At 43.7% G+C, this 24028-nt stretch overlaps 3 protein-coding genes and 1 non-coding gene across 37 annotated transcripts in view; 2 read left to right on the top strand and 2 right to left on the bottom strand.

Moving 5' to 3' along the window:
* S100A1 (S100 calcium binding protein A1) overlaps positions 1 to 24028 on the bottom strand; it is a 1186348-nt gene that overhangs the window by 273699 nt on the left and 888621 nt on the right. The window contains exon 1 of one of the 33 annotated variants that reach the window (XM_050754207.1): positions 22418 to 22421. The exons of 31 other annotated variants lie outside the window; for them this stretch is intronic. The gene's annotated coding sequence lies outside the window, so the exon portion shown is untranslated. Of the gene's footprint in view, positions 1 to 5562; positions 5567 to 22417; positions 22422 to 24028 lie in introns of those variants that run through there. One more of the 33 variants, XM_050754083.1, reaches the window with a different exon arrangement.
* Positions 1 to 24028, top strand: part of S100A8 (S100 calcium binding protein A8) — a 675486-nt gene that overhangs the window by 40828 nt on the left and 610630 nt on the right. The gene's annotated exons all lie outside the window — the stretch shown is intronic.
* Positions 660 to 19617, top strand: PGLYRP4 (peptidoglycan recognition protein 4). Of its 2 annotated transcripts, XM_050754948.1 has the most exons (9): positions 660 to 979; positions 1528 to 1622; positions 3372 to 3461; positions 4196 to 4409; positions 6363 to 6481; positions 7792 to 7944; positions 8977 to 9175; positions 12261 to 12379; positions 19155 to 19617. In XM_050754948.1, exons 2-9 carry the CDS (start codon positions 1574 to 1576, stop codon positions 19331 to 19333), a joined length of 1122 nt encoding a protein of 373 aa, XP_050610905.1. In that variant the 5' UTR covers positions 660 to 979; positions 1528 to 1573; the 3' UTR covers positions 19334 to 19617. The 2 variants fall into 2 exon arrangements, with proteins under 2 accessions (XP_050610905.1, XP_050610911.1); XM_050754954.1 differs by lacking the exons at positions 660 to 979; positions 3372 to 3461 and having other exon boundaries at positions 1574 to 1622; positions 4208 to 4409; positions 19155 to 19333.
* Positions 18380 to 18486, bottom strand: LOC126944602 (U6 spliceosomal RNA). The gene has a single exon (XR_007722130.1). It is a non-coding gene; the product is annotated as a U6 spliceosomal RNA (small nuclear RNA).

Here is a 24028-nt window from a genome sequence, read left to right as displayed (position 1 = left end):
AGTGAGACTGCAGCTCACTGAGAGCAACTGTTCTGGATTCAGGGCACTTCCTCAGTGTCTAGGGAGGTTGCCCCATGAGAGGCTCTGCAGGTCCCCGTGAAGACTGAACCCTACTGTGTTCTTGGAAAGTGTCATGCAGAATTTCCTCTGTGAATATTCAAGGCCTGGAAGTTCAGGTTGCAGAATGCGGAATGAGATTAGGTGACAACTGGAACATGGCGAGGAGCTGGAGATTCTTGGTTTGTGGGAGGCTTTCTGTGGTGGGTGGCAGCTTGATGCCGACGGTGGGGAGTGGCAGGTGGGAGGATGATGGGCAGACATGTAGGCTATTGGGGTGGAATTAGGCATCGTGAGCTGTTTCCTGAGATTGTACCTCCCAGTTTCTCTCTGTCCATCCTGACCCTACTCATGACCCTGGTAAAAGGGAGTGTTGGTGAGTGACTGCAATCCACAGTCTTCAGACTCCCGGAGCAGATCTTCACAGGCAGGAAGTTTCTAGGTATTGCAGACACAGCCATCAGGCCCTGCATGCTTTCCCAGGCTGGGGCTGAGCAAGAGCTCTCTGGAGTGTTGGGCAATCTTGCCCTTTCCCAGGGAGGAGCTACCTGAGCTTATTCACAGGGCGGGTCCCCAGGTGCTCTCAGCCTGAGTCTGGTCCCACTTGCATTTCTCCAGGTGCTGTGAAAGGAGCTGGCTCAGAGCCTTGGCCCTCTGTCTTCCCCTTCTCTTCCATCTTTAGTTAGGGATCCTGGGCTCTCTTCTTCTCTCTGGGAAGCTGGAGCCCGATTGCTCCATTCCCAGGGAGGGAGTGCCCTCTAGGGCCAGAGAGAGTTAAGGCTGGAGGAGAAGGCACCAGCTGGTGAAGGAGGGCAGGGCCTGGAGGCCAAGTCTGGAAGGGAAGGAGCTGCTGGACAGTGAGGGGCTAACCAACTGCACCCTGACCTACTGGGCTGGAACAGCACAGGACCCACAGGTATCTGTGAGTTGAGTGTGTGTTTCTTCTATAGAAGCCCTTTTCCAGCAAAGGGACTGGAATCCACCAGAAAGGATGTTAAGGGTTGGATTTCCTCTGCCCTAGAACTAGGAACCCCTGCTACTCCTATATCTCCCTCACCCGACATATTCCCAGCGGGGAAGGGATTCTCTGCATCAGACCCATCCATGAGTCTGGATTTCTCGGTTGTATCATTCTTGGATCTTACTTCCTTTGTCTATAAAAATGGGGGTTAACAGTCTTACATGACAGGATTAGGGTGAGGACTAATTAAATAAGACTGCATATGCAAGTGTGTACACAGGCCTTGCACGCAGTGGGCACGTGATGAAATTCAGTTGCTGGGGTAATAATAGGACAGGGAAGCTGAGCACCTGCTATGTGCTGGGGGCCCTGAGAAGCCTGAGCCAGGTGCTGGCCCTCAGGAGGCCACAGGATGGTAGAGGAGGCGGACGGCACCCCCCGCAGTCAGGGTGGAGGATACTCTGCAGATTGAGTATGGTCATGTTAACAACTGTCAACATCTGTCTCAGGCTGCCATCCACACTCTCCAGGTTGGTGTCCTGGGACCACGTGGGGATGCTGCCGTGGCTTCTTGTCTTCTCTGCTCTGGGTCTCCAGGCCTGGGGTAAGTTTTCTTTCCCTGGGCCAAAGAGCAACCAAGAAGGGTGATCCTAAAGTCTCGTAATAGGAATTTAAAAAATACCTACTCTCCATCTGAGCCTGAGGAGTTCAAGGCTGCGGTGAGCCGAGATCTCGCCACTGCACTCCAGCCTGGGTGGCAGAGCAAGAACTCGTCTCAAAAACAAACAAACAAACAAACAAACAAACAAACACCTACTCTCTCTTGGCCAGGGGTGGTGGCTCACGTTTGTAATCCCAGCACTTTGGGAGGCCGAGGCGGGTGGATCACGAGGTCAAGAGATTGAGACCATCCTGGCCAACATGGTGAAACCTCGTCTCTACTAAAAATACAAAAATTAGCTGGGTGTGGTGGCATGTGCCTCTAGTCCCAGCTACTCTGGAGGGAGACTGAGGTGGGAGAATTGCTTGAAGCCGGGAGGTGGAGGTTGTAGTGAGCAGAGATTGTGCCACTGCACTCCAGCCTGGGTGACAGAGCGAGAACTTGTCTCAAAAACAAAAGCAAGCAAACAAACAACAACAACAATAACAACAAAACAAACCTATTCTCTCTTGGCTGGGCATGGTGGCTTATGCCTGTAATCCCTGCACTTTGGGAGGCCGAGGTGGATGGATAATGAGGTTAAAGAGATCGAAACCATCCTGGTCAACATGGTGAAACCCCATCTCTACTACAAATACAAAAATTAGCTGGGCATGGTGGTGCACACCTATAGTCCCAGCTACTCAGGAGGGAGGCATGAGAGAATCGCTTGAACCTGGGAGGCAGAGGTTTTAGTGAGCCGAGGTTGCGCCACTGCACTCCAGTCTGGTGACAGAGTGAGACTCGGTCTCAAACAAACAAACAAAAAACAAAACAAAACAACCCCCCCACCAAAATAAAAACCTACTAGCTCTTAAGGCAAAAGAATAGATCATAGGTAGAGCACAGAACTTGGAGCCTATAGACCTGGATTCAAGTCCTTGCTCTGCCTCTAGGAATGATTTTAAACGAGCGATTCAGCTCTATAATGCTTCATTTTCCCACCTGAAAATTGAGAAAGTTATGACTTCCTAAACTCACTGTGAGGATTAAATGAGATAATGCACCTGAAGATATAGCAATACGTGGGCAGTAAAAGCAGATAAGCAGGAGCAGGGATTGCATTTGTATTATTATGACGTTAATCAGAGTTCAACCCATGGCTTGGGTTTGTGCTTGTCAATAAGAGAAAGCTCCTTGCAGGTAAGGGTCTCAATCAACACACCCTGCCCATCCCCCATGGGCCTTCAGACAGGAGAATGGGCACAGCACATGTCCCTAAAATCAATCCTGGGGAAACTGGTCTGACCCATGCTGGTAATTCTAACCCGTTCTCCACACACCCTTCCCCATTGCTTCGGTAAAATAACGCACACAGGAGAGGACTTTGTGGTTTTGAAGTGTCTGAATACATTTTTTTTTTTTTTTTTGCCAATTGTGTGTGTAGATACAGCTCATGAGAAAACGATAACATTTCCAACTCCCTGCCTATCCCAGGGGATTGCCCAGAGTTGGCGTGGGAAGAAACTATGCCACTTGCTGCTATTAGAGGTGGCCCTCTGGTCAGCCCAGAGGGATTTCTTAGAGGGGGCTCTGGGATTTGAGGAGGCAGAGGGGCAGTGGAGAGGGGATGGCTGTTTCTGTTCAGAGCTGGTGCCACCACCATGGCTGGTATTGGTGCTCTCTGATGCAAAATGGGATATTCCTTTGCAGATGATTCCTCCTGGAACAAAACACAAGCTAAACAGGTATCAGAGGGGCTTCAGGACCCATTTGAGAACATCCCCCAGCTCACTGAAAAAGGTAAACTGGATCTGGATAGTAAGGGGGTTTGGGGACCAGCTGGGGTTTTTCATGTGATCGGAAATGTTTCTGAGGTCTGCAGAGCCACATGCGACTGGGGAGGCGGCAAATGGGGTTGAGGTGCAGAGAGCAGTACCAGTAAACCACCTGCATTAATTGCCCTAGGTCCGTGGAATGGAAGGCTGGTGCTGGAGGGCTGGAAAACCAGGAAGGGGGGAAACAGCCTCTTCAGACAGGGACCCCCTGTGGAGGGAGACCCAAATCTTGCTCTCAGGGAGTCCTCAGGCTGAGGGGGAGACACAGCCCCTGCTGAGGGGAGAAGATGCAGTCTCCTCAGGGAACACTCTGAGCCACAGACGAAATGATCAGAGAGCACACAATGAATGCTGAGGTGACACTAAGCCAGGCTGTTCAGGGCTTTCCCCAGGGATAAGCAAGTGATGCTTCCTGAAGTGCAGGGCCTGGAACACAGCAGGGCAGGAGCTGAGTAGGGGACATTCTGGGATGGGGAAGCAAAGCACTAGGCTCCCTGGCTGGGTGCAGAGTCTGTGTTGGGGGTGAGTGTTGGAGAGATGGGGTTGCAGAGGTGAGCAGGGCAGGTGTACCTGCCTGTTGAAGGCTTCCTTCTCAGGCTCTTCCACTACCATGGGGCTGACACAGCCCATGCCTGCATGTTCAGCTTGGCCCACTAATGTGGTAGTGATGGGGCAGGTGCGCTGAATGATGTCTCCAAGGCCTCCCCACAGATGTCTCCACCCCGGTCTCTCGCAAGGCATGGGGGGCAGAAGCTGTTGGCTGCAGTATTCAGCTGACCACGCCAGTGAATGTCCTTGTTATACACCATGTCCCTGGACTGGAGTGTCACGACCAGAGAGTCTGCAGCCAGAAACTGCGGGAACTGCAGGCCCATCACGTCCACAACAACAGCGGGTGTGACGTGGCCTACAAGTAAGAGGCTGGGTCTGGGTCCCAAGGCAAATGGTCAGTGTTGCTTCCCTGGGATGCTTCTCCTGTCCCTTCTCATCCCTTTTCCTCATTTTCTGGGTTGTGGTCATATATGTTTTATAATGAATAAAATATTTAAAACCCTCATGAAACTCCCAATCCTTTGGATTTTTCTGTGAGGTGCCTGTCTCTGAGAGCTCCCGGAAGGAAGCAAGGAAGGTTAAGTAATAACTGTATTCTCTACCCTCCCCCAACCCTGGCTTACACAGCACACCACAGATTACATACATGAGGGCTTTAGCTCCCCCAACTGGTAGGCAGGTGTCACCATCTCTTTGCCCTGGGAGAGGGGCCCAAGGGAGGGAGGCTGATTAATTTGAGGTCACACATCTGTGGACTCATGGAGCCTAAACTGGCTCTCTTCATCCCTGGTGTGTTCCTCCACACTACACGCATGGGCTCCGGTCTCAGTGAGGCAACTGTCCATCAGTTGCTGTAATGATCTCTCTAGTAGTTCCTACTGGTGTCCATACCACATGCTTCTGGCTCACCTCTGACTTTGACTAGCTGTGGACAGTTCCTGAGTGTGGTGATGGCTTCCTGCCTCAAGTGTCCAACACATCTCTCTGCTTTCCTGCTTCAGACCTTCCCCCAGCCCCTGACGACAAAAGGGAGTAAATGCCTTCGTGGGGGACAGTGATTGGTGTGTAGCTTCCTCAACCCTAGCACTTCTGAGAGGCAGTTCTAAAGCACATGTACACAGCTCCTGGGAAGGCCAAAGGGTGGGGTGGAGCTGCGGGTGGCCCCTGTGAGCCAGCCCAATTTCACACACTTTGCTGGCTTTCTTCCTTCTGTCTCACTCTCCTCACCCTGGCTTCTGGGATCCTGTAAGAATTGAAGACAGATGAAAGAAACATGAAAGGTGGCTTGACAGTCAAGGGCAGGTTTATTTCAGAGAAAACAAAACTGAGAGAGGCTTCTGGCCAAGTTAGGTCAGAGCCCACTCTCTTACAGACTAAGAGTTTTTAAGGATTCAGGGTGGGAGAGTTTATCAGAGGCTTGGACTGCTTCTGTGTCTTTGTTGTGCTTATCTGGGAGGGAGAGTTGTGTGTCTGTTCCCATACATCCTTCTTCAGCTGCAGGCATACTCCCACTGCCCCCCAGTCTGCTTTTAGCTTCCATATCTTAGTGCACCTGAAGGGAAAGGAACATGCTTATTAAGGCCCACTGTTTTACTGGGGCCAGTTGTATTAGGGTGAAGTTTGGCAGTTACCCAAGAGACTTTCCCCCACCTCCCTCTGTGCCTGAGCTCTCTTATCTGTGTTTTACTGTCTGCTCTTTCTGGCTGCTTGTTGTTAGAAGAGAAGTGATTTCCTTGAAATACATGAGGCTAGAAAGGGAGCTGGAACTTAAAGTGGTGGTGTTTGTCCGAGATGATGGTGCTCCTGCTCTGTCAGGTCCCTTTGCAAATAAAGTGCCTGCATCCTTGTCCTTGTCTCAGGAGCTACTTCTTGGGAAGTCTATGTAGGACAGTTACTTGACAGGGAGAAATCGAATGAACAGCTCTGCATGGATCACACAGACAGCACACACTTTGGAGGAGGTAGGAGAGCCATGTTTAAGGAAGTGTGGAAGACAGAAGACCCTTCCATTGTGTGGTCAGGTCAGTGTTAGTTAATGTGGAACCTCTAGGACCTCTTCTTCTGAGCATGTAGAATGATAAAACTGCAGTCTCTGAAAAGGGAAGGAGGCAGGGAGTGTGAGAGTGGTTCCTTCTGAATTCTGAGGACTAGTATAAATGACTTGTTCTTTCCAGTGTCTGGGAAGAGTTTGTGCAAATTCCTTTCAGTGAACATGACTTCAGCCCTTCTCCATTTTGAGCCTGGGTAAGTGGTTTCCCCTCTGAGGAATGTCCTACAGTGTCAGCCATGAAAACAGTATTATCTTGCTCCATAGCTTCCTGGTTGGGGATGATGGCAGGGTCTATGAAGGTGTTGGCTGGAACATCCAAGGAGTGCACACCCAAGGCTACAACAACATCTCCCTGGGCTTTGCCTTCTTCGGCACTCAGAAAGGTAACAGTTATCACAGCTGACCTTCTCCAAAGAACTCTCTAATCCTTTGTCTCAAGAGCCACTTCATGGGAAGTAGCTGTCTGCTACTCTGCTGTCTTCTTATCCTTCTCATACTTCTCTGAAGACCCACTCTCTCTTGGAATTCTCTTCTTCCTCGATTTCCAGGAAATGATGTTGTGAAGGGTCTCTTCCTACTAGCCTGGCGTCCTTCTCAACCCCTGTAAACAGGCTCCTCTTCCTCTAGCCATCTCGATGGCTAACCAGTCGTCTCTCTGCAAGCTTATCTGGGCTTCAGCTCTCTCCTCTACGTCAATGACTATCACATCTTCCTCTTGAGCTCTGACCATTCTGTGACTGTGGGCCATGCTTTCCAAGTTCCTGCCAGGCACCTCTTCCTTTCATCTTTCACTACTAGATTTTCTATATATTTCTAAAAAAACCCAACTCTGAGTCCCCTAATCTCTGACTCTCTTTCACTTCTTTCTGGGCTATTGCTCCAAGGCCCCTTGCCACATGCATCCTAACATACGTACTCCAGGACCATTCCTTTGAATTTGTGCACCCTTTGCTGTTAACAGAGATCTTACATACCTAGTTTCTCATTTTCCTCTCCCAGTACCCTTTGAGATAGTCCAGGTAGATTTAATAACCCCTGTTGTGCGGAGGTGCAGCCTGGGATTCAGAGAGGTCGATGACTCCAAGTGGCACAGCTAGAAGGAGAGGAATCAGAACATGGTCCGTATCTTTTATCTCCAGCTCCCGGGTGGTTTCCCCAGCGTTCCAGAGGACTCTGTGTTTATCTTGTTTTTTGCTTTTGTTTTCATGACTACTCATTTCCATTTGTTGTTAACTTGGGATCTTGAGCATGTTACTTCTTGGAGCCTCAAGTTCCTCTTCACAAATCATGCAGTTAATAATAGCATCTCTCAGAGGTTTGTGCTGAGGATTAAATGAGTTATTGTAGGCAAAGAGTCTGGCACATACCTGGAGGGGTCCTCTTCTGATGAGAAACCCTGGCCTGGCCTGGCGGGTGCTGCTGAGCTTGGTGCTGCTTCTGAGCTCTTTCGTGGAGAGAGGGGGTGAAGTTTGGCAGGTATTTGGGATGGAAAACGACTTCATTTTGAGTCTCTGAGAGATCTTTCCAGGCATATCCTTAATTCTCAGCCTCTCCAACTGGGGGCATAACCTGTTCCCTTTTCTTCCTCTCCATCAGCTGTGCAGGGGCTGGCAGAACATCTTCTCCTCCCCGAAAAGATCCCCTGAAACTACTCAGGCTGGGTGGAGGTTTCCCACAGATTTCTCTCTTCCAGGCCACAGTCCCAGCCCTGCTGCCCTGTCAGCCATGGAAAACCTAATCTCCTATGCTGTCCAGAAGGGCCACCTGTCATCCAACTATGTTCAGCCGCTTCTTGTGAAAGGTGAGAACTGCCTGGCCCCTCGACAGAAGGCGAGCCTGAAGAAAGGTAAGACCTTCAACCCTACTGGGCCTGCTGCTGGGTTCACCCCAACTAACTTGCAAACACCATTGGGAGTGACCTTTTCAGTAGGGCTCATTAGATTCCTTCTGGTAGGCAACAGGCCACCCAATTCTTTGAACTCTTGGGGCTGGCAAATCTTGAGAGGAAACCTCCAGGCCACCTCTTTATCCCCCAGATTCCTCATATGAAAGAGCCAGAGCATTATCCCTGGTGTCATATATGCACACTCCTTTCTTCCATCACTCAGCAAGCATTTACTGAACACCTTCTAGACTCTGAAAACATACGAAGGAATGAAAAGCAAAAGTCCCTGGCCTCATGAAGTTTCAGTCTAGAGGGCAGAGAAAGACAATAAGCAAATAGATAAGTGGCATATTTGGTATGTTATATGGAGAAAAGTGCAAGGGAGGAAACAATGGAAAGGGACTGGATGTATTTATACACATATTTATACATTGATATGTTTACACATGAACACACACACACTGACACACATTTCTGAATAAAAAACCAAAACAACACTAATCGACTGAAGTGCTGCAGAAAACTTAGAGCACCGCTTACACAGACTTTAAAGAAAGAGCTTAACATAATGCAGATAATAAAAGGTGGATACTATTTTGGGTTTGACAAGCAGCAACATCAAAAACAGTAAATTTAATAAGCACTTTCAGCCTTTTCTTGAGCTTAATCAAGATTGAAAGAAGATTCATCTCTATTATGTTAAAGCCTTGAGTAAATTTGATCTCTGGTGCCATCTGTCAATATAAATGATCGCTTACACTGACAGAGAGTTTCATGGATTACAAATGACCCAAAGACATATTCTTAGAATAAAATGTCCATGTCCCACTGTGGGACACTCTCTGCTCTCAAGTCCCACTGTTTGGGTCAGGGTGGGAGACCCAGAAGGGTTTGGGAAGTTGAGGGTCCTGAGCATTATGTCAGCCTACAGTGGAGAAGTGGCTGGCATGGATGGGGAAGATGAACCGTCTGTGGTTTCTCGCCCTACCTCAGCTTGCCCCAGCATTGTCCCACGGTCTGCGTGGGGGGCCAGGGAGACCCACTGTCCCAGGATGACCCTCCCAGCGAAGTATGGCATCATTATCCACACTGCTGGGAGGACCTGCAACATTTCCGATGAGTGCCGCTTGCTGGTCCGGGACATCCAGTCTTTCTACATAGACAGGCTCAAGTCGTGCGACATTGGGTATAAGTAAGTGGGTTTGGGTACTGTGGGCTTCTCTTCCCTTGGGGGCAGAAACTGAACCTTTGAAAGGAAGAGGAAAGGGAACTAATATTTATTTACTGGGTAGTCACCATAGGAGAGGCACTGTATGGGTAACCAAATGGATTTATCACACGGCCCTGCATGGGTCTTACTTAGGAGATAGCCAAGGGGGTAGTCATTTGCCCAAACATGTTCTCAAGATGTGTACCTACTAAAGGTAGTAAACTGGCATGATGGATGCTAAAACTCTGCCAAAAAGTCACTGGAGGAAGCAGTACGCATGCAAGACTGTGGTACTTGTAGAAAAGATAATCGAAAGATTGTGCTTTGTTTGTGTAACCACCTCCTGCTACTCAGAGGCTGGGGCTCTGCTGCTCCCTTTGCCACAACCTGAAGCGGTTCCTCCTCAGGGTAGACTCATGCTACTTCTCTGTTTCTAGAAACCACCAACCTCCTTGGGAAGAATATCCTTCCTGTCTGAAGGCAGGGGAGAGACCAGATACTATCTTCTGATTTCTGTAGTGCTAGAGTCTGTGATTCTTTAATAAGGAACACACCAACCTAAGTGCAAGAGTAAACATTTCTTTTTTTTCCCCATTAAACATTATCTTAAAGGGTCTCAAAATCCTGTGATACATTTCTGATCAAGATGTTTCCATTAAAAAGTACTGATTTTAAAAACTGCCACACAAACACACAAAACAAATAGTTCACAAAACAAATAATCCACAAAACAAGTAGAAATTTCTTAAAGGATGCTTTCAGAGCTTGCAGATAAGACATCCGGGGTTAGACCCCATGTAATATCCCATCAGGAACAATCACACTAAATTTTAAATCTCAGGAAAGGCTACTGCTCGCCCATTTGGCATATTCATGCACATTCATAGAAGGAGCCCTTAACTCTAGGGCCATTTATGGCTTAGTGATGAATTTACCGTCGCTTGGTACATGATTCTGGGCTGACTGTCTTTCCCCTCTCTGGCCTCCCTGTTCTCTGTCCCCATTTTAGTATCTTTTCAAGACAGGAGAAAACTTTCCCTCCAACATCTATGACGTATCAGAAACTACCAAGTGCTTTGCTAGGTCCCGCCGTACAGGATTACTTGCAGTGTAGCTGTCTTTAATGAGAGTGGATAGTTGAAAATTGACTGTAAATTTGGAAAGCCTAAACTGGAAAGTGGTGGAGGCTGAGGGGAGGTCCTTTCCATTTTTCCATTCAGGTCTCAGAGGGTAGTTGCCTGTCCCTTGACTTGGACCTTGTATTGTATCCTCTTCTATTATAGCATTATGACAGTGTCATTTTCTTTCCTTGAGGTGCTCTGTGGTCAGGATGACACACTCCCTGCCTCATAGATTACAATTCACAGAACACGTAATTGAATGTGTACTCGGCGTGGCACAAGGCTGTCCTCTGGGGGTGCCATTGGATGTGCCTCACAGATACGGTTCTTGCCTGAATGGAGCCAATGCTTTAGTGAGGAAAAAAAATAATTCAAACAAATAAGTTCTAGTAGGGTAGGTTTAACATTATGATAGGGGACACATGAAGGGTAGACGGGAGGCTTAGGATGCCAGGAAAATCGGAGTGAAGGAAGCAATCTCTGTGGGAGCATCAGATTAGCTGGGGCCTCACAGGTGAGTGGGAGGAGGAAGCAGGAAGAGTGATTCAGGAAGAGGGAAAGGGCTCCGTGGAAAGGACTGAATTCCAGCCTGAGAAAGGTGCCTTTAGGCAGCTGAGAGAAGTTCATCAGGATAAATACAGATGTCAAAGAGGGGTGTGGGAGAGCTGATGCTGGGGAGGCAGACAGGGCCCATGTCAGAAGGCTCTTGTAACTTAAGTTGGGGTGTGTGCACTCAGTGCTGAGGGACTGAAAACAGGGTTTTGACACAGTAAGATTTGTATTTTAGAAAGACTAGTCTGGCTACCCTTTAGGAATAGATTGGATGGGAAAGGGTGGAACTGGAGGCAGTGAGATTTGAGGACTGTGCAGCAGGACTAAGTGGTGACATCCCTGTGATGGTAGCAGAGGTCACGGAGAGAAGTGGGGGAATTTCAGAGGTCAGTGGAGGTTAATGGTTAGTGACCAGGGCGCAGGGCAGATCAGGGAGTGTAGTTGGGAGACATCATTGACAAGCCTGAGTTAATGAGTGGATGAAGTGGGTGGGCTGATGCCTGTATTCCTGGCTGGGGCCAGTGGGTGTGTGACCATGCCTTTCACCAAGATGGGGATCCCAGAAAGGGGAACAGGTGAGGAAGAAGATGGGTCCAGTTGTGAACATGTGGACTTTCATGGATGGCAACTGAAGCCAAGGAAGTGGATGGGTTAGTCCTGTGTCGAGTAAGGGGAGAAGAGGGCTTAGGATAGCATCCTGAGGAACCCCACATTTAAGGAAAGGGTGCAGGAAGATGAGGTGTGGAGGGAGAGCAACTGGAGAAGAAAGCCAAGAGAATGTGGTGTGATGGAAGCTAAGGGAAGAGAACGTTTGGAAAAGTCAAGAGGGGTGGCAGAGTCAAACTTACAGAGAGATCAAGTCAGGAAAGATTGGGGAAGTTTACGTTGTACTTAATGGTAAGGAGATCCTGGGTCACCTTGGGGGAAACTGTTTTCTTGGTCAAAGGAGAAAAGGCGTAGGGATTGAAAGCTGTCATTCTCTTTTTTCTTTATTGACTGTGAGCTACTTGGGGGCTGCAGTGGTGTGCTGGAGTCGAGGGGACTCATGCCAGCTCATGAGAGCTGATTGTTAGAGATTCTGGAATTCTGAGAGCTGGTTGTTGTTAAATTGTTGATCACCTGAAATCTGCTATAGTGAGAGGTTTACACCACAGAAATCAGTATATGCTGTAAACTGGGATTCCCTCTCCTTACTCTGCCTCCCTCATTCCCCCTGGGCTAGTTTACCAGCACTCCATTGGCAAGGACTCTGTCTTGTTTCTGTAACCCAGTGCTTAGAATCCAATAGATAATCAAAGTCTGAAGCAGTAAAGACATGAATAAATTAATACATGAAAGAGAGAAGCAATTCCAGAGTTTCATGCTGGTCTCCATCTCCCCTTGTGGTCCTCTAGCTTCCTGGTGGGCCAGGATGGCGCCGTTTATGAAGGGGTGGGCTGGAATGTCCAAGGCTCCTCCACTCCTGGCTACGAAGACATTGCCCTGGGCATTACCTTCATGGGTACCTTCACAGGTAAGTGGATGCTTTGGGCAGTAGGGTCATTGCATAGTATTTGAAAGAGAGCATCTGACATGGAAGACAAAGTCTCAGTCTCAAGCGTCATTTTAGTGCCTGCATATGCTTGATTGACCCAGCTTCCAATCCAACATTTGACTCAGCTGAGTGTGACCAGAGGTGATCCCCAGACATAATGCTTACCCTACATCTACCCTCCTTTGCACCCAGCCAAATGTCTCTTTCTTCCAGTATGTAAGGAACATGCAAAGCAACGGGAAAAGATCTTTGTGCTTATTTTTAGCTCATCTTGGTCAGCAGATGCAGCCTCTCTTGGTTACCATGACAACAATGTAGAGACACTTTGCCTTATATGCCAAAGCCACAGTGAGCCCCAGTCTTTGCACTGAGAGTTCACACTGAGAATTGTCATGGCTTAGAGCTCTATTTCACTTTTTTTTTTTCATTTTTATAGATTTAGGGGCTACATGGATATATTGTGCTACATGGATCTATTACACAGTGGTGAAGTCTGGGCTTTCAGTGTACTCATCACCTGAGTAGTGTACATGGTACCCATTAAATAACATCTTGTCCCTAATCCTGCTCTCACCTTCCCACCTTTTGAAGTCTCTGATGTCTATTATTGTACTCTGTGCGCCAATGTGTACCCATTGTTTAGCTTTCACTTATAAGTGAGAATATGTAGTTTTTCATTTTCTGTTTTTGAGTCATTTCACTTAGGAATATGGCCTCTATTTCCGCTCATGTTGCTGTAAAAGACATGATTTCATTTTTCTTTTTTTTTTGAGATGGAGTCTTGCTCTGTCGCCCAGGCTGGAATGCAATGTGCAGTTTTGGCTCAATGCAACCTCTGTCTCTTGGGTTCAAGCGATTCTTCAGCCTCAGCCTCCCAAGTAGCTAGGACTACAGTCATATGCCACCACATCTGGCTAATTTTTGTATTTTTAGTAAAGACAGGCTTTCATCATGTTGGCCAGATTGGTCTTGAACTCCTGACCTCGTGATCTGTCCATCTCGGCCTCCCAAAGTGAGCCATCGCACCATGATTTCATTTTTTAATGGCTGAATAGTATTCCACGGTGTACACACACACATGCACACACACACACAAACACACCCCACATTTTCTTTATTCATTCATCCATCGACAGACATTGAAGTTGATTCAATGCCTTTGCTATTATGAATAGTGTTGAGATAAACATATGAGTGCAAATGTCTTTTTGATATAATGATTTCTTTTTCTTTGGGGTGATACTCACTATTTGGATTGCTGAATCAAATGGCTATTTTATTTTTAGCTCTTTGATAAATCTCCATAGAGGTTGTACTAATTTACATTCTCATCAGTAGTGTGTAAGCATTCCCTTTTCTCTGCATCCTCAGCAACATCTGTTATTTTTTGACTGATTTATTTATTTATTTATCAAGACAGAATCTTGCTCTGTGGCCAGGCTGGAGTGCAGTGGCGTGATTTCGGCAGCTCACTGCAACCTCCACCTCCTGGGTTCAAGCAATTGTCCTGCTTCACCCTCCCGAGTAGCTAGGACTACAGGTGCACGCCACCATGCCCAGCTAATTTTTTTGTATTTTTTTAGTGGAGATGGGGTTTCACCGTGTTAGCCAGGATGGTCTCAATCTCTGTCAATCAGACTGGTGTAAGATGGTTTCTCATTGTGATTTTAATTTGCATTTCTCTGATGATTAGTAATGTTGAGTATTTTTTCATGGTTTTTGGCTGCTAGCATGTCTTTTTTTGAAAAATGTCTGTCCATGTCCTTTGCTCACTTTTTAATGAGCTGATTTTTTTCCCTAAGTTGTTTGAGTTCCTTGTAGATTCCGGATATTAGCTCTTTGTCAGATGCATAGGTTGCCAACATTTTCTTCCATTCTGTAGGTTGTCTGTTTACTCTGTTGATTATTTCTTTTGCTGTGAAGAAAAGTTTCAGTTTAATTAAGTCCCGTTTGTCTTTTTTTTTTGTTTTTGTTGCATTTGCTTTTGAGGACTTAGTCATAAATGCGTGCCTAGGCCAATTTCCATAGGAGTTTTTTCCTAGGTTTTCTTCTAAGATTTTTTTTTTTTTTTTTGAGGCGGAGTCTCGCTCTGCCGCCCAGGCTGGAGTGCAGTGGCCAGATCTCAGCTCACTGCAAGCTCCGCCTCCCGGGTTCACGCCATTCTCCTGCCTCAGCCTCCCGAGTAGTTGGGACTACAGGCGCCCGCCACCGCGCCCGGCTAGTTTTTTTGTATTTTTTAGTAGAGACGGGGTTTCACCGTGTTAGCCAGGATAGTCTCGATCCCCTGACCTCGTGATCCGCCCGTCTCAGCCTCCCAAAGTGCTGGGATTACAGGCTTGAGCCACCGCGCCCGGCCTAAGATTTTTATAGTTTGGGATCTTACATTTAAGTCCTTAATCCATCTTGAGTTAATGTTTGTATACAGTGAGATATGTGGGTCTAGTTTCATTCTTCTGCATGTGACTATCCAATTTTCTCAGCATCATTTATTCAATAGGGTGTCCTTTCCCTGGTGTATATTTTTGTCAACTTTGTCAAAGATCTGTTGAGTAGCTATGTGGCTTTATTTCTGGGTTCTCTATTCTGTTCCTTTGATCTATGTATCTGTTTTTATACCAGTACCATGCTAATTGGTTACTATAGTCTTGTAGTATAATTTGAAGTCAGGTAATATGATACCTCCAGCTTTATTCTTTTTACTTAGAATTGCTTTGGCTGTTTGGGTTCTTTCTTAGTTCCATATGAATTATAGAATAGTTTTTCTAAATTCTGTGAAAAATGATGTTTGTAATTTGATAGGAACTGTGCTGAATCTGTAGATTGCTTTGGGCAGTATGGTCATTTTAATGACATTGATCCTTCAAATCCATGAGCATGGGATGTCTTTTCATTTGTGCCATTTACAATTTTTTCTTTTTGAGATGGAGTCTCACTCTGTTGCCCAGGCTGGAGTGCAGTGGTACAATCTCAGCTCACTGCAAGCTCCGTCTCCAAGGTTTACGCCTTGCTCCTGCCTCAGCCTCCTGAGTAGCTGGGACTACAGGCACCCGCCACCATGCCCAGCTAATTTTTTTGTATTTTTTAGTGGAGACGGGGTTTCACTGTGTTAGCCAGGATGGTCTCGATCTCCTGACCTCGTGATCCGCCCGTCTTGGCCTCCCAAAGTGCTGGGATTACAGGCGTGAGCCACAGCACCCAGCCTACAATTTTTTTTCGTCAGTGTTTTGTAATTCTTCTTGTAGAGCTCTTTCACCTCCTTGGTTAAATGCATTCCTAGTATATGTGTGTGTGTGTGTGTATACACACACACACATATATGTATTCCTACTGTGTGTGTGTATATACATATATACATACACTAGGAATACATATATACACTAGGAATACATATATATACATACAAACATATACATATATACATACATATACACACCTATATATAACACATATAGGTGTGTATCTCTATAGGTGTATCTATCTATCTATATCTATCTATATGTAGCTATTGTATATGGAATTGAGTTCTTGATTTGGTTCTTAGCTTGATTGTTATTGGTGTATAGAAATGCTACTGATTTTTGTACATTGATTTTGTATCTTGAAACTACTGAAACCATTTATTAAATATAGGAGTCTTTCGGAGGAGCCTTGAGGGTATTGTAGGTGTAAGATTATATCATCAGTGAACTGAGATGTTTTGACTTCCTCTTTTCCAATTTGGGTGCCTTTTATTTCTCTCTCTTGCGTGATTGTTTTATTCAATACTATGTTGAATACGAGTGGTGAAAGCGGGCATCCTTGTCTTTTTCCAGTTCTTAGGGGGAATGTTTTTAACTTTTTACCATTCAGTATGATGTTGATTGTGATTTTGTCATATATAGATTTATTATTCTGAGGTATGTTCTTTTGATGCCTAGTTTGTTGAGAGTTTTTATCATGAAGTAATGTTGGATTTAATTGAATGCTTTTTCTGCATCAAAACTATTATATATTTTTGTTTTAATTCTGCTTATGTGGTGAATCACATTTATTTATTTGCATATGTTGAACCATCTCTGCTTCCTAGGAATAAAGCCCACTTGATTGTGGGAATTAACTTTTTGATGTGTTGTTGGATTTAGTTTGCTAATTTTTTGTTGTGAACTTTTGCATCGATATCCATCAGGGATATTGGCCTGCAGTTTTGGTTGTTATTGTGTCCTTACCTGGCGCTGGTATCAGAGTGGCTTTGTAGATGAGTTGGGGAGGATTCCCTCCTCCTCAATTTTTGGGAACAGTTTTTGTAGGGTTGGTATTCTTCCTTTTACATCTGGTAGAATTCGGCTGTGAATCCATCTGGTCCTGGGCTTTTTGTTGTTGAGAGATTCTTTTTTAAATTACTGATTTAATTGAATTATTTGTTATTGGTCTATTCATGATTTCTATTTCTTCCTGGTTCGGTCTTGAGATGTTGTATGCTTCCAGGAATTTATCCATTTCCTCTAGGTTTTTCAGTTTGTGTGCATGGAGATGCTCATAGTAATCTCTGACAATCTTTTGTTATTTCTGTGATATCAACTGTAATGTGACCTTTATCATTTCTGATTGTGGGTATTCTAATCTTATCTCTTTTTTTCTTGGTTAATCTAGCTAGTGGTCTGTGAGTTCTGTTTATCTTTTCAAATAACCAACTTTTTGTTTCATTGATCCTTTCTATTTCTTTTTTGGTCTCAATACCATTTAGTTCTGCTGTTTTTTGTTATTTCTTTTGCTAGTTTTGGGTTTTGTTTGTTCTTGCTTTTCTAGTTTCTTGGGACGTGACATTAGGTTGTTAATTTGAGACTTTTCTATCTTTCTGACAGAGGCATTTGATGCTATAACATTCCATCTTATCACTGTTTTTTGTTGTATCCCAGAGGTTTTGGTATGTTGTGTCTCTATTTTCATTCATTTCAAAAAAATTTTTAACTTTGGCCTTAATTTTATCATTTACCCAATGACCATTCAGGAGCAGGTTGTTTAATTTCCATGTATTTGTATAGTTTTGAGAGTTAATTGGTATTGATTTCTAGTTTTCTTCCACTGTAGTCCAACAAGATACTTGATATGATTTTAATTTTTAAAAAATTTATTGAGGCTTGCTTTGTGGCCTAGTATATGATCTGTTTTTGAGAATGTTCCATGTGCAGAAGAGATGAATATATATTCTGCCATTGTTGACTAGAAAGTTCTGTAAATGTCTGCTAGGTCTGTTTGGCATAGAGTCCAATTTAAGTCTAGAGTTTCTTTGTTGATTTTCTGCCTTGATGATCTGTCTAGTGCTGTCAGGGTGGTGTTGAAGTTCCCTACTACTATTATATCACCATTCATCTCTTTTCTTAGGTCTAGCAGTATTTGTTTGATGAATGTGGGTGCTCTTGTGTTGGGTGCATATATATTTAGGATTGTTATATCTTCTTATTGAATTGACCCTTGTATCATTACATAATGAACTTCCTTATCTTTTTTTTTTTTTTTTTTTTTTAACTGTTTTGACCTAAAGTCTGTTTTACTTGATATAGTGTAGCAACTCCTGTTCCTTTTTGGTTTCCATTTAAATGGAATATCTTTCTCCACCCTTGATTTTGAGTCTGTAAATGTCTTTACCAGTTAGGGGGTTTCTTGTAAGCAGCATATGGTTGGATTTTGTGTTTTTATTCATTCTGTCAGCCTATATTTTTTAAGTGAAGCATTTAGTTCATTTATGTTTAAGGTTAATATTGATATGTGAGGATTTATTCCTGTCATAATGTTAATGGCTATCCAGTTGCTTTGCAGTCTCGATTGAGTAATTGCTTTATAAGTCCTGTGAGTTTTATACTTTCATATGTTTTTATGATAGTGTGTATTGTCCTTTAGTTTCCATGTGTAGAACTTCTTTGAGCATTTCTTATAGGATCAGCCTAGTGGTGACAAATTCCCTTAGCATTTTCTTGTTTAGGAAACACTTTATTTCTCCTTAAAAATATGGAATGCTTCACGAATTTGCATGCCATCCTACCTCAGGGGCCACACTAATCTTCTCTATATCATTTCAGTTTTAATGTATGTCCTACCAAAGTGAGAACAACTCAAAGCTTTTAATCGGTTTGTTTAGACTCAAGGATCTTTCACTGAACCTCTGAAAAGATGAGGCCATGTCACTGGAGCTGATTCAGTGACATGGCCCATACTAAAATGGGCATTGGGTCAGGGGATGGGGTGAACCAGGACTGTGACTTGATACTGTGCTGAGCATTGAGCTAGACATGAAAGGGTACAGGGAGCACATGTGTGATTAAATCAAGTTTCTCAACCTCAGTACAAGTGACATTTTGGCTCAGATAATTCACTGTTGTAGGGGGCTGTCCTGTCCTAGGATGTTTAGCAGTATCCTTGGCTTCTACCAACTAGCATTCCCCTGCATCCCAGTTTTCACAACCAAAAATATCTCATGACATTGCCAAATGTCCTCTGGGGGGCTAAATTGCATCCTTATAAAGAACTACCAGGCTAAACTTTTGTAGTGGATAAAAGCTTTGTATATCCCCAGAAGAATATATTATCCCAGGCTTGGCTCTTTTGATTCAGGAAAACTTTGGCACTAAGAAACCTTGACCTTGTTTTTTGCCTGTCTCTAGGGAGGCTGCCGACAGTGGAATATATTAGCTTTGTGATGAGGGTGGGTTCTGGGAATATGTTCTATCTTGCAGGGTGCCCTGTAATCCTGTGGACAATGGGCTGCTGTGTTTTGCAGGTACACCACCCAATGCTGCAGCACTAGAGGCAGCCCAAGACCTGATCCAGTGTGCCATGGTCAAGGGGTACCTGACTCCCAACTACCTGCTGGTGGGCCACAGTGATGTGGCCCAAACCTTGTCTCCTGGGCAGGCTTTGTACAACATCATCAGCACCTGGCCTCATTTCAAACACTGAGAGAAGCCCCAGGTCCTTCTGAGACTGCTCTCCCTCCCCTGTCAGGTATCTCTTGTCCTCACCATCCACCTTGGCTCAACACCTTGTGTCCTCCTCCCCTGCCACCCCTTCCTGGGCTTCCTTTTTGAGGTTGGGATGATCATGCCCTCTCCTGCCAACATCCTCCAAGGGCCTACAAACCTCATAGCTGGACATTCACAGTCCTCTGACTCTGAGTCCAGACTTCTTCTCTCCTTACCTTCCTCTCCCCTGGAAACCCAACTCCTCAGCCAGGTGAGACAATGAACCGGTTCTTGTTTCATTTCTCTCTCTCTCTCTCTTTCTCTCTCTCTCTCCCCTTCTCTCTCTCTCTCTCTCCATGCCCCCCTGCCAGGTGAGCCTTCCCCTGGTGTCTGCCTGGTAGCCACCACCTCCCACCCATCACCCCTCACCCATAACTCAGGTCAATGTGACCACTCTTCTTTCTTACACATAAACTTGTATATATTTGGATGCAGCCCTTATTTAAGGGCTGTCATTATTTATATCCTTGCTACTTGGTTGTGAGTTTCTCCGGGAGAAGAACTGTGTTTTATTCATCTATATGTCCTCTGTTTCTCAGCAGTGTCTGAAATTTAATACGTTCTACTGATATTTATTAGATAAGTGGATGAATAAATGAATGAAGAGATCCAAATTCATGTTCACCTTGCCAATTCACTACATTATCCTCTATTTGGAGGAGAACTTTCTGGACAGTGCCCCCATACCACCAGCATTTTCTGCATTTCTGTTCCCTCCCAGTCCAAGAGCCATAAGATCTATATGGTACCAGCATCTGTGTAAGAGGAAGCAAAGAGAAACAACAGAGTGTCTGGTGGACATGAGAACCTAAAATAACCAAGATAATTTAACCCCAAATTTTTGACAGCTTAGCATCTAAAATCAAGAGGCCTTTTTGCACACCCCAATGGTGTGTAAACACAAAGGATTCTGCAGTAAGATCTGTGGGAACTGGAACGGTCTGGGTCTTATGCCTCTCAAAACTAGCCAGATAAAATTCCCTTCTAGAACAAAGTACAGGGGAGAACTGCTGGAAACAGAATCTAATTCAGTCCAGGCATAAGACATAAAAAAGATAAAAATAGAAAAGGAGCTCACATGAAAGTGTGGAAAGGCAGTGGAGCAAGAAGCGCTCTGAATATAAGCCATCATAATGTTGAACATTTACTTGAAAAAAGTAATAGAAGGTGTTCCAGAGTGATTGAATTAAAAAAGCTCTTCAACACCATACATCTTCTTTAAAGTTGAGGAAAGCTAATACAGACAATAAACAACAGAAAATACTTGAGGTTCAAACCCACATAAAGTTATTTTAAGATAAAAATAGAATCAGGAGCAGAATCAAGAAAATAAAAGCATTACATAAAGACATGCTTATGGGTGAAAACTATAAACTGCAATTTCAAACTGAGCTAAAATAATTAGGAAAATAATACAAGATATGAAAGAACAATTAATGGAAACTACAAAAACTCAGAAACAAGGTAATGGGGCTCAGAAGAGAATAAGAAATAAAGGAAATATCCATTTCAGAAATAACCAGTTAAAAAATGTTAAAAGTGGATGCACATAATGGATAATGCCTTTAAAGAAAAATAAGATAAAAGGAAGGAAAATTCTAAAATAAAAGATAAATTAAAAAGTAAGATTAAAAGAATTAGAGAGAAAGTGATAAATGTAAAGCATAGGCAAAGAAGATACAAGACACGTGTAACTGGAGTCCCTAAAGAAGAAAATTGAAGTAAAGGAACAGAACAAATATTCAAAACTACTATGCTAGAAACACCTCCTGAAATAAAAAAATTTTGAAATTTTGTTTTTAAAGGGCACACTTCATACCAGAAAAGATGCACTCAAAATGATGGATGCAAACATAAGGTCTAGCTGACCTAATGGATTTTTAAGAACTTAGTCTCTTTAGTGGAAAATATCCTTTGGGCATTCAGGAAAAAAACCAAAAACAAATTACTAACAAGAGAGAAAAATATCATCAGACTTATTGACAACAACATTTTGGACTAGGAGAAAATATAATAAAATGTTTTAAAAATAAGAAAAAATGTGATCCAAGGATTATGTTCAACTAAATTGACTTTTGTGTATAAAGGTCACAAATAAACTCTCACAAACATGGAAGAATTCTGTGAATATTATTCTCATGAGACTCTTTGTGAGAACTTACAAGAGAATGTCTTTAAAAATGACCAAAATAACTGGAGAGACACTGGCATTATGACTGGTGGTAAGCATTTAATATATATTTACTTGTAAAATTAAGACCAAATGAAGGTTATTAGAAAAATAGTATTGCATGTAATGGTTATGAACTCTGACAGTGTAGTATAAGGTAGAACTGTAAAAAACTGGGGAGAGAATAAGGAGAGCATCTGCAAGTTAATTTTTAAAACCATTTTAGTAATCATATTGTAGTTCTAATATTAATATTGTTATTAGAAGAAAGTTTAGTATGAGATGTTGAATCAAACAAATGAGTAATTATGTGACTAATTCCATCATCCCCAGTGTTTTTGAAGTAGGATTCTCAGTGTGGGACAAGGAGATACAGATGAATACAGCAGAGGTTAAGTGATGCACTGTGTCCCTGGATGTGAATTAAAAAATAACAGAGTGAACTCATTTATGAACATATGAGGTGTTTCATCTTAAATAACTTTACCTTTGCTCACTGAAAGGGCCCAGAAACCTGATCAATATGGTAGCAATGAGTATCCATAGCACCCAAGTTGTGATCTTAAAATACCACTTCCCAGTAAAAGAAATCAACAGTTCTTAGAGAAATGGCTGATTTCAGGTCTGGGATGGGAAACATGTAAGTTAAAACATTTTATCATATCAGATAACAATGAAGCTATTAAATATTTCTCATATTGGGTCGAAAGGACTTGGGAAATTTCTACTGTCTAAAGGGAAAATTCCAGTGTCTAACGGCTAATGGCAATGTGAACATCAATAGCAACAATAATTGCAATGTGTCTGAGCTTGTTAAGTTTAAATCAACACATTCATAATAATAACAAAAAACCCCCCCGAATTGTCACTTCTAGGACATCCACTGAATCTACTTTTTTACTTTAAAACTTGTAAAAAAAGGGAAAGAGAAAAGTACCTATTCTTCCTTTCCTATACAAAGAATACAGTTGAATAACCAAATAATAGAGAACTTCTCCTAATAGATGTACTTTAACAAATAAATGAAAAAGTAATGGTAGAAATGGAATATCATCACCTTGCAAGCCCTAATAAAAATCCTAGGCATTAATGACTGTTAACATCACACACACAGCTCCCAGCTGATGAAAGGTCTGTGGACTCAGGAAACACGCTTGTCTTTTCACCACCGTTTATCTAGCTGCTGCATGTAGTAGTTGCTAACTAAACATAAGCTAAGTTGGATGAATGTAGAATCCCAAGACTCCAGGGAATATACTCCTTAATATCTGACATTGTTTTAATAGCTGATCCAGAGTGGTATAGGCTTGATGGGATCTGGCCCTCCTAAGATCCCACATGTTCATCATGGGAATTGGTGTTGGCTGCAGGGTGGGGAGTTGGGAGTGAGAGGATGGAAGAGTCAAAAGGAAACATATCCAGGATTGAACCGAATTAGAGCAGACCCACAGAGTCAACATGTAGCCTATGTGAGGTGGCAATTTTTACTGAGTCTTTTCTGTGTGCACAGAGTCTATGGGGATTCATGAATCTTCATAACAATTTTGTGGACTAGGTATTGTCATTTCTGCTTGATAGCTGAGGAAACAGGTTCAGAGAGGTTAATAAGTTTGTCTAATGTCATATAACTTATGGGTGTCAGTTCCAAGATGGGCTTGCATCTAGGTATATCTGACCTCATATCTTTTGGGAAGTATATCATGGAAAGCTTTCTTTGGATTTCAAATTCCTTCTTTTTTTTTTTTTTTTTTTTTTGAGGCGGAGTCTCGCTCTGTCGCCCAGGCTGGAGTGCAGTGGCGCGATCTCGGCTCACTGCAAGCTCCGCCTCCCGGGTTCCCGCCATTCTCCTGCCTCAGCCTCCCGAGTAGCTGGGACTACAGGCGCTGCCACCACGCCCGGCTAATTTTTTTGTATTTTTAGTGGAGACGGGGTTTCATTGTGTTAGCCAGGATGGTCTCGATCTCCTGACCTCGTGATCCGCCCGTCTCGGCCTCCCAAAGTGCTGGGATTACAGGCTTGAGCCACCGCGCCCGGCCTCAAATTCCTTCTTAAATGCTGTGACCAGAAGTGAACATAATACTCCAAGGATTTCCAGACTCAGGTGGAGCTGAGTGGAGCCATTATTTCTCTTATTACAATACACTAATTATATATGGTGGTAAATATGAAAATGCTTTGTGAATGATATAGTTCTCAATTGATAGTTGTAATAATTATAAGGCCTAAGACTGCATGATCTATTTTGATATCTATATTCTTCTGATCACCTTCATTGATTTGGCAGATGGGAAAAACGATCAGGTTTTCTATAAAGAAGTTATATAAATCCACATTTCAACCAATGTGCCTAATCATACCCAGTGTTTAAAAGAGTATAGTTTGTCCTGATTTAGTGGCATCATAGTTTTTCAGCCATGAAATATTTCAAAATCTCGATTTTGTCATCTGCTTTGAGCTCACTGT

This window comes from Macaca thibetana, chromosome 1 (genome assembly GCF_024542745.1).
Source record: "Macaca thibetana thibetana isolate TM-01 chromosome 1, ASM2454274v1, whole genome shotgun sequence".
Lineage (NCBI taxonomy): Eukaryota > Metazoa > Chordata > Mammalia > Primates > Cercopithecidae > Macaca > Macaca thibetana.
The sequence above is the reverse complement of the archived record's forward strand: the minus strand, read 5'-3'. Positions and strand labels throughout refer to the sequence as shown.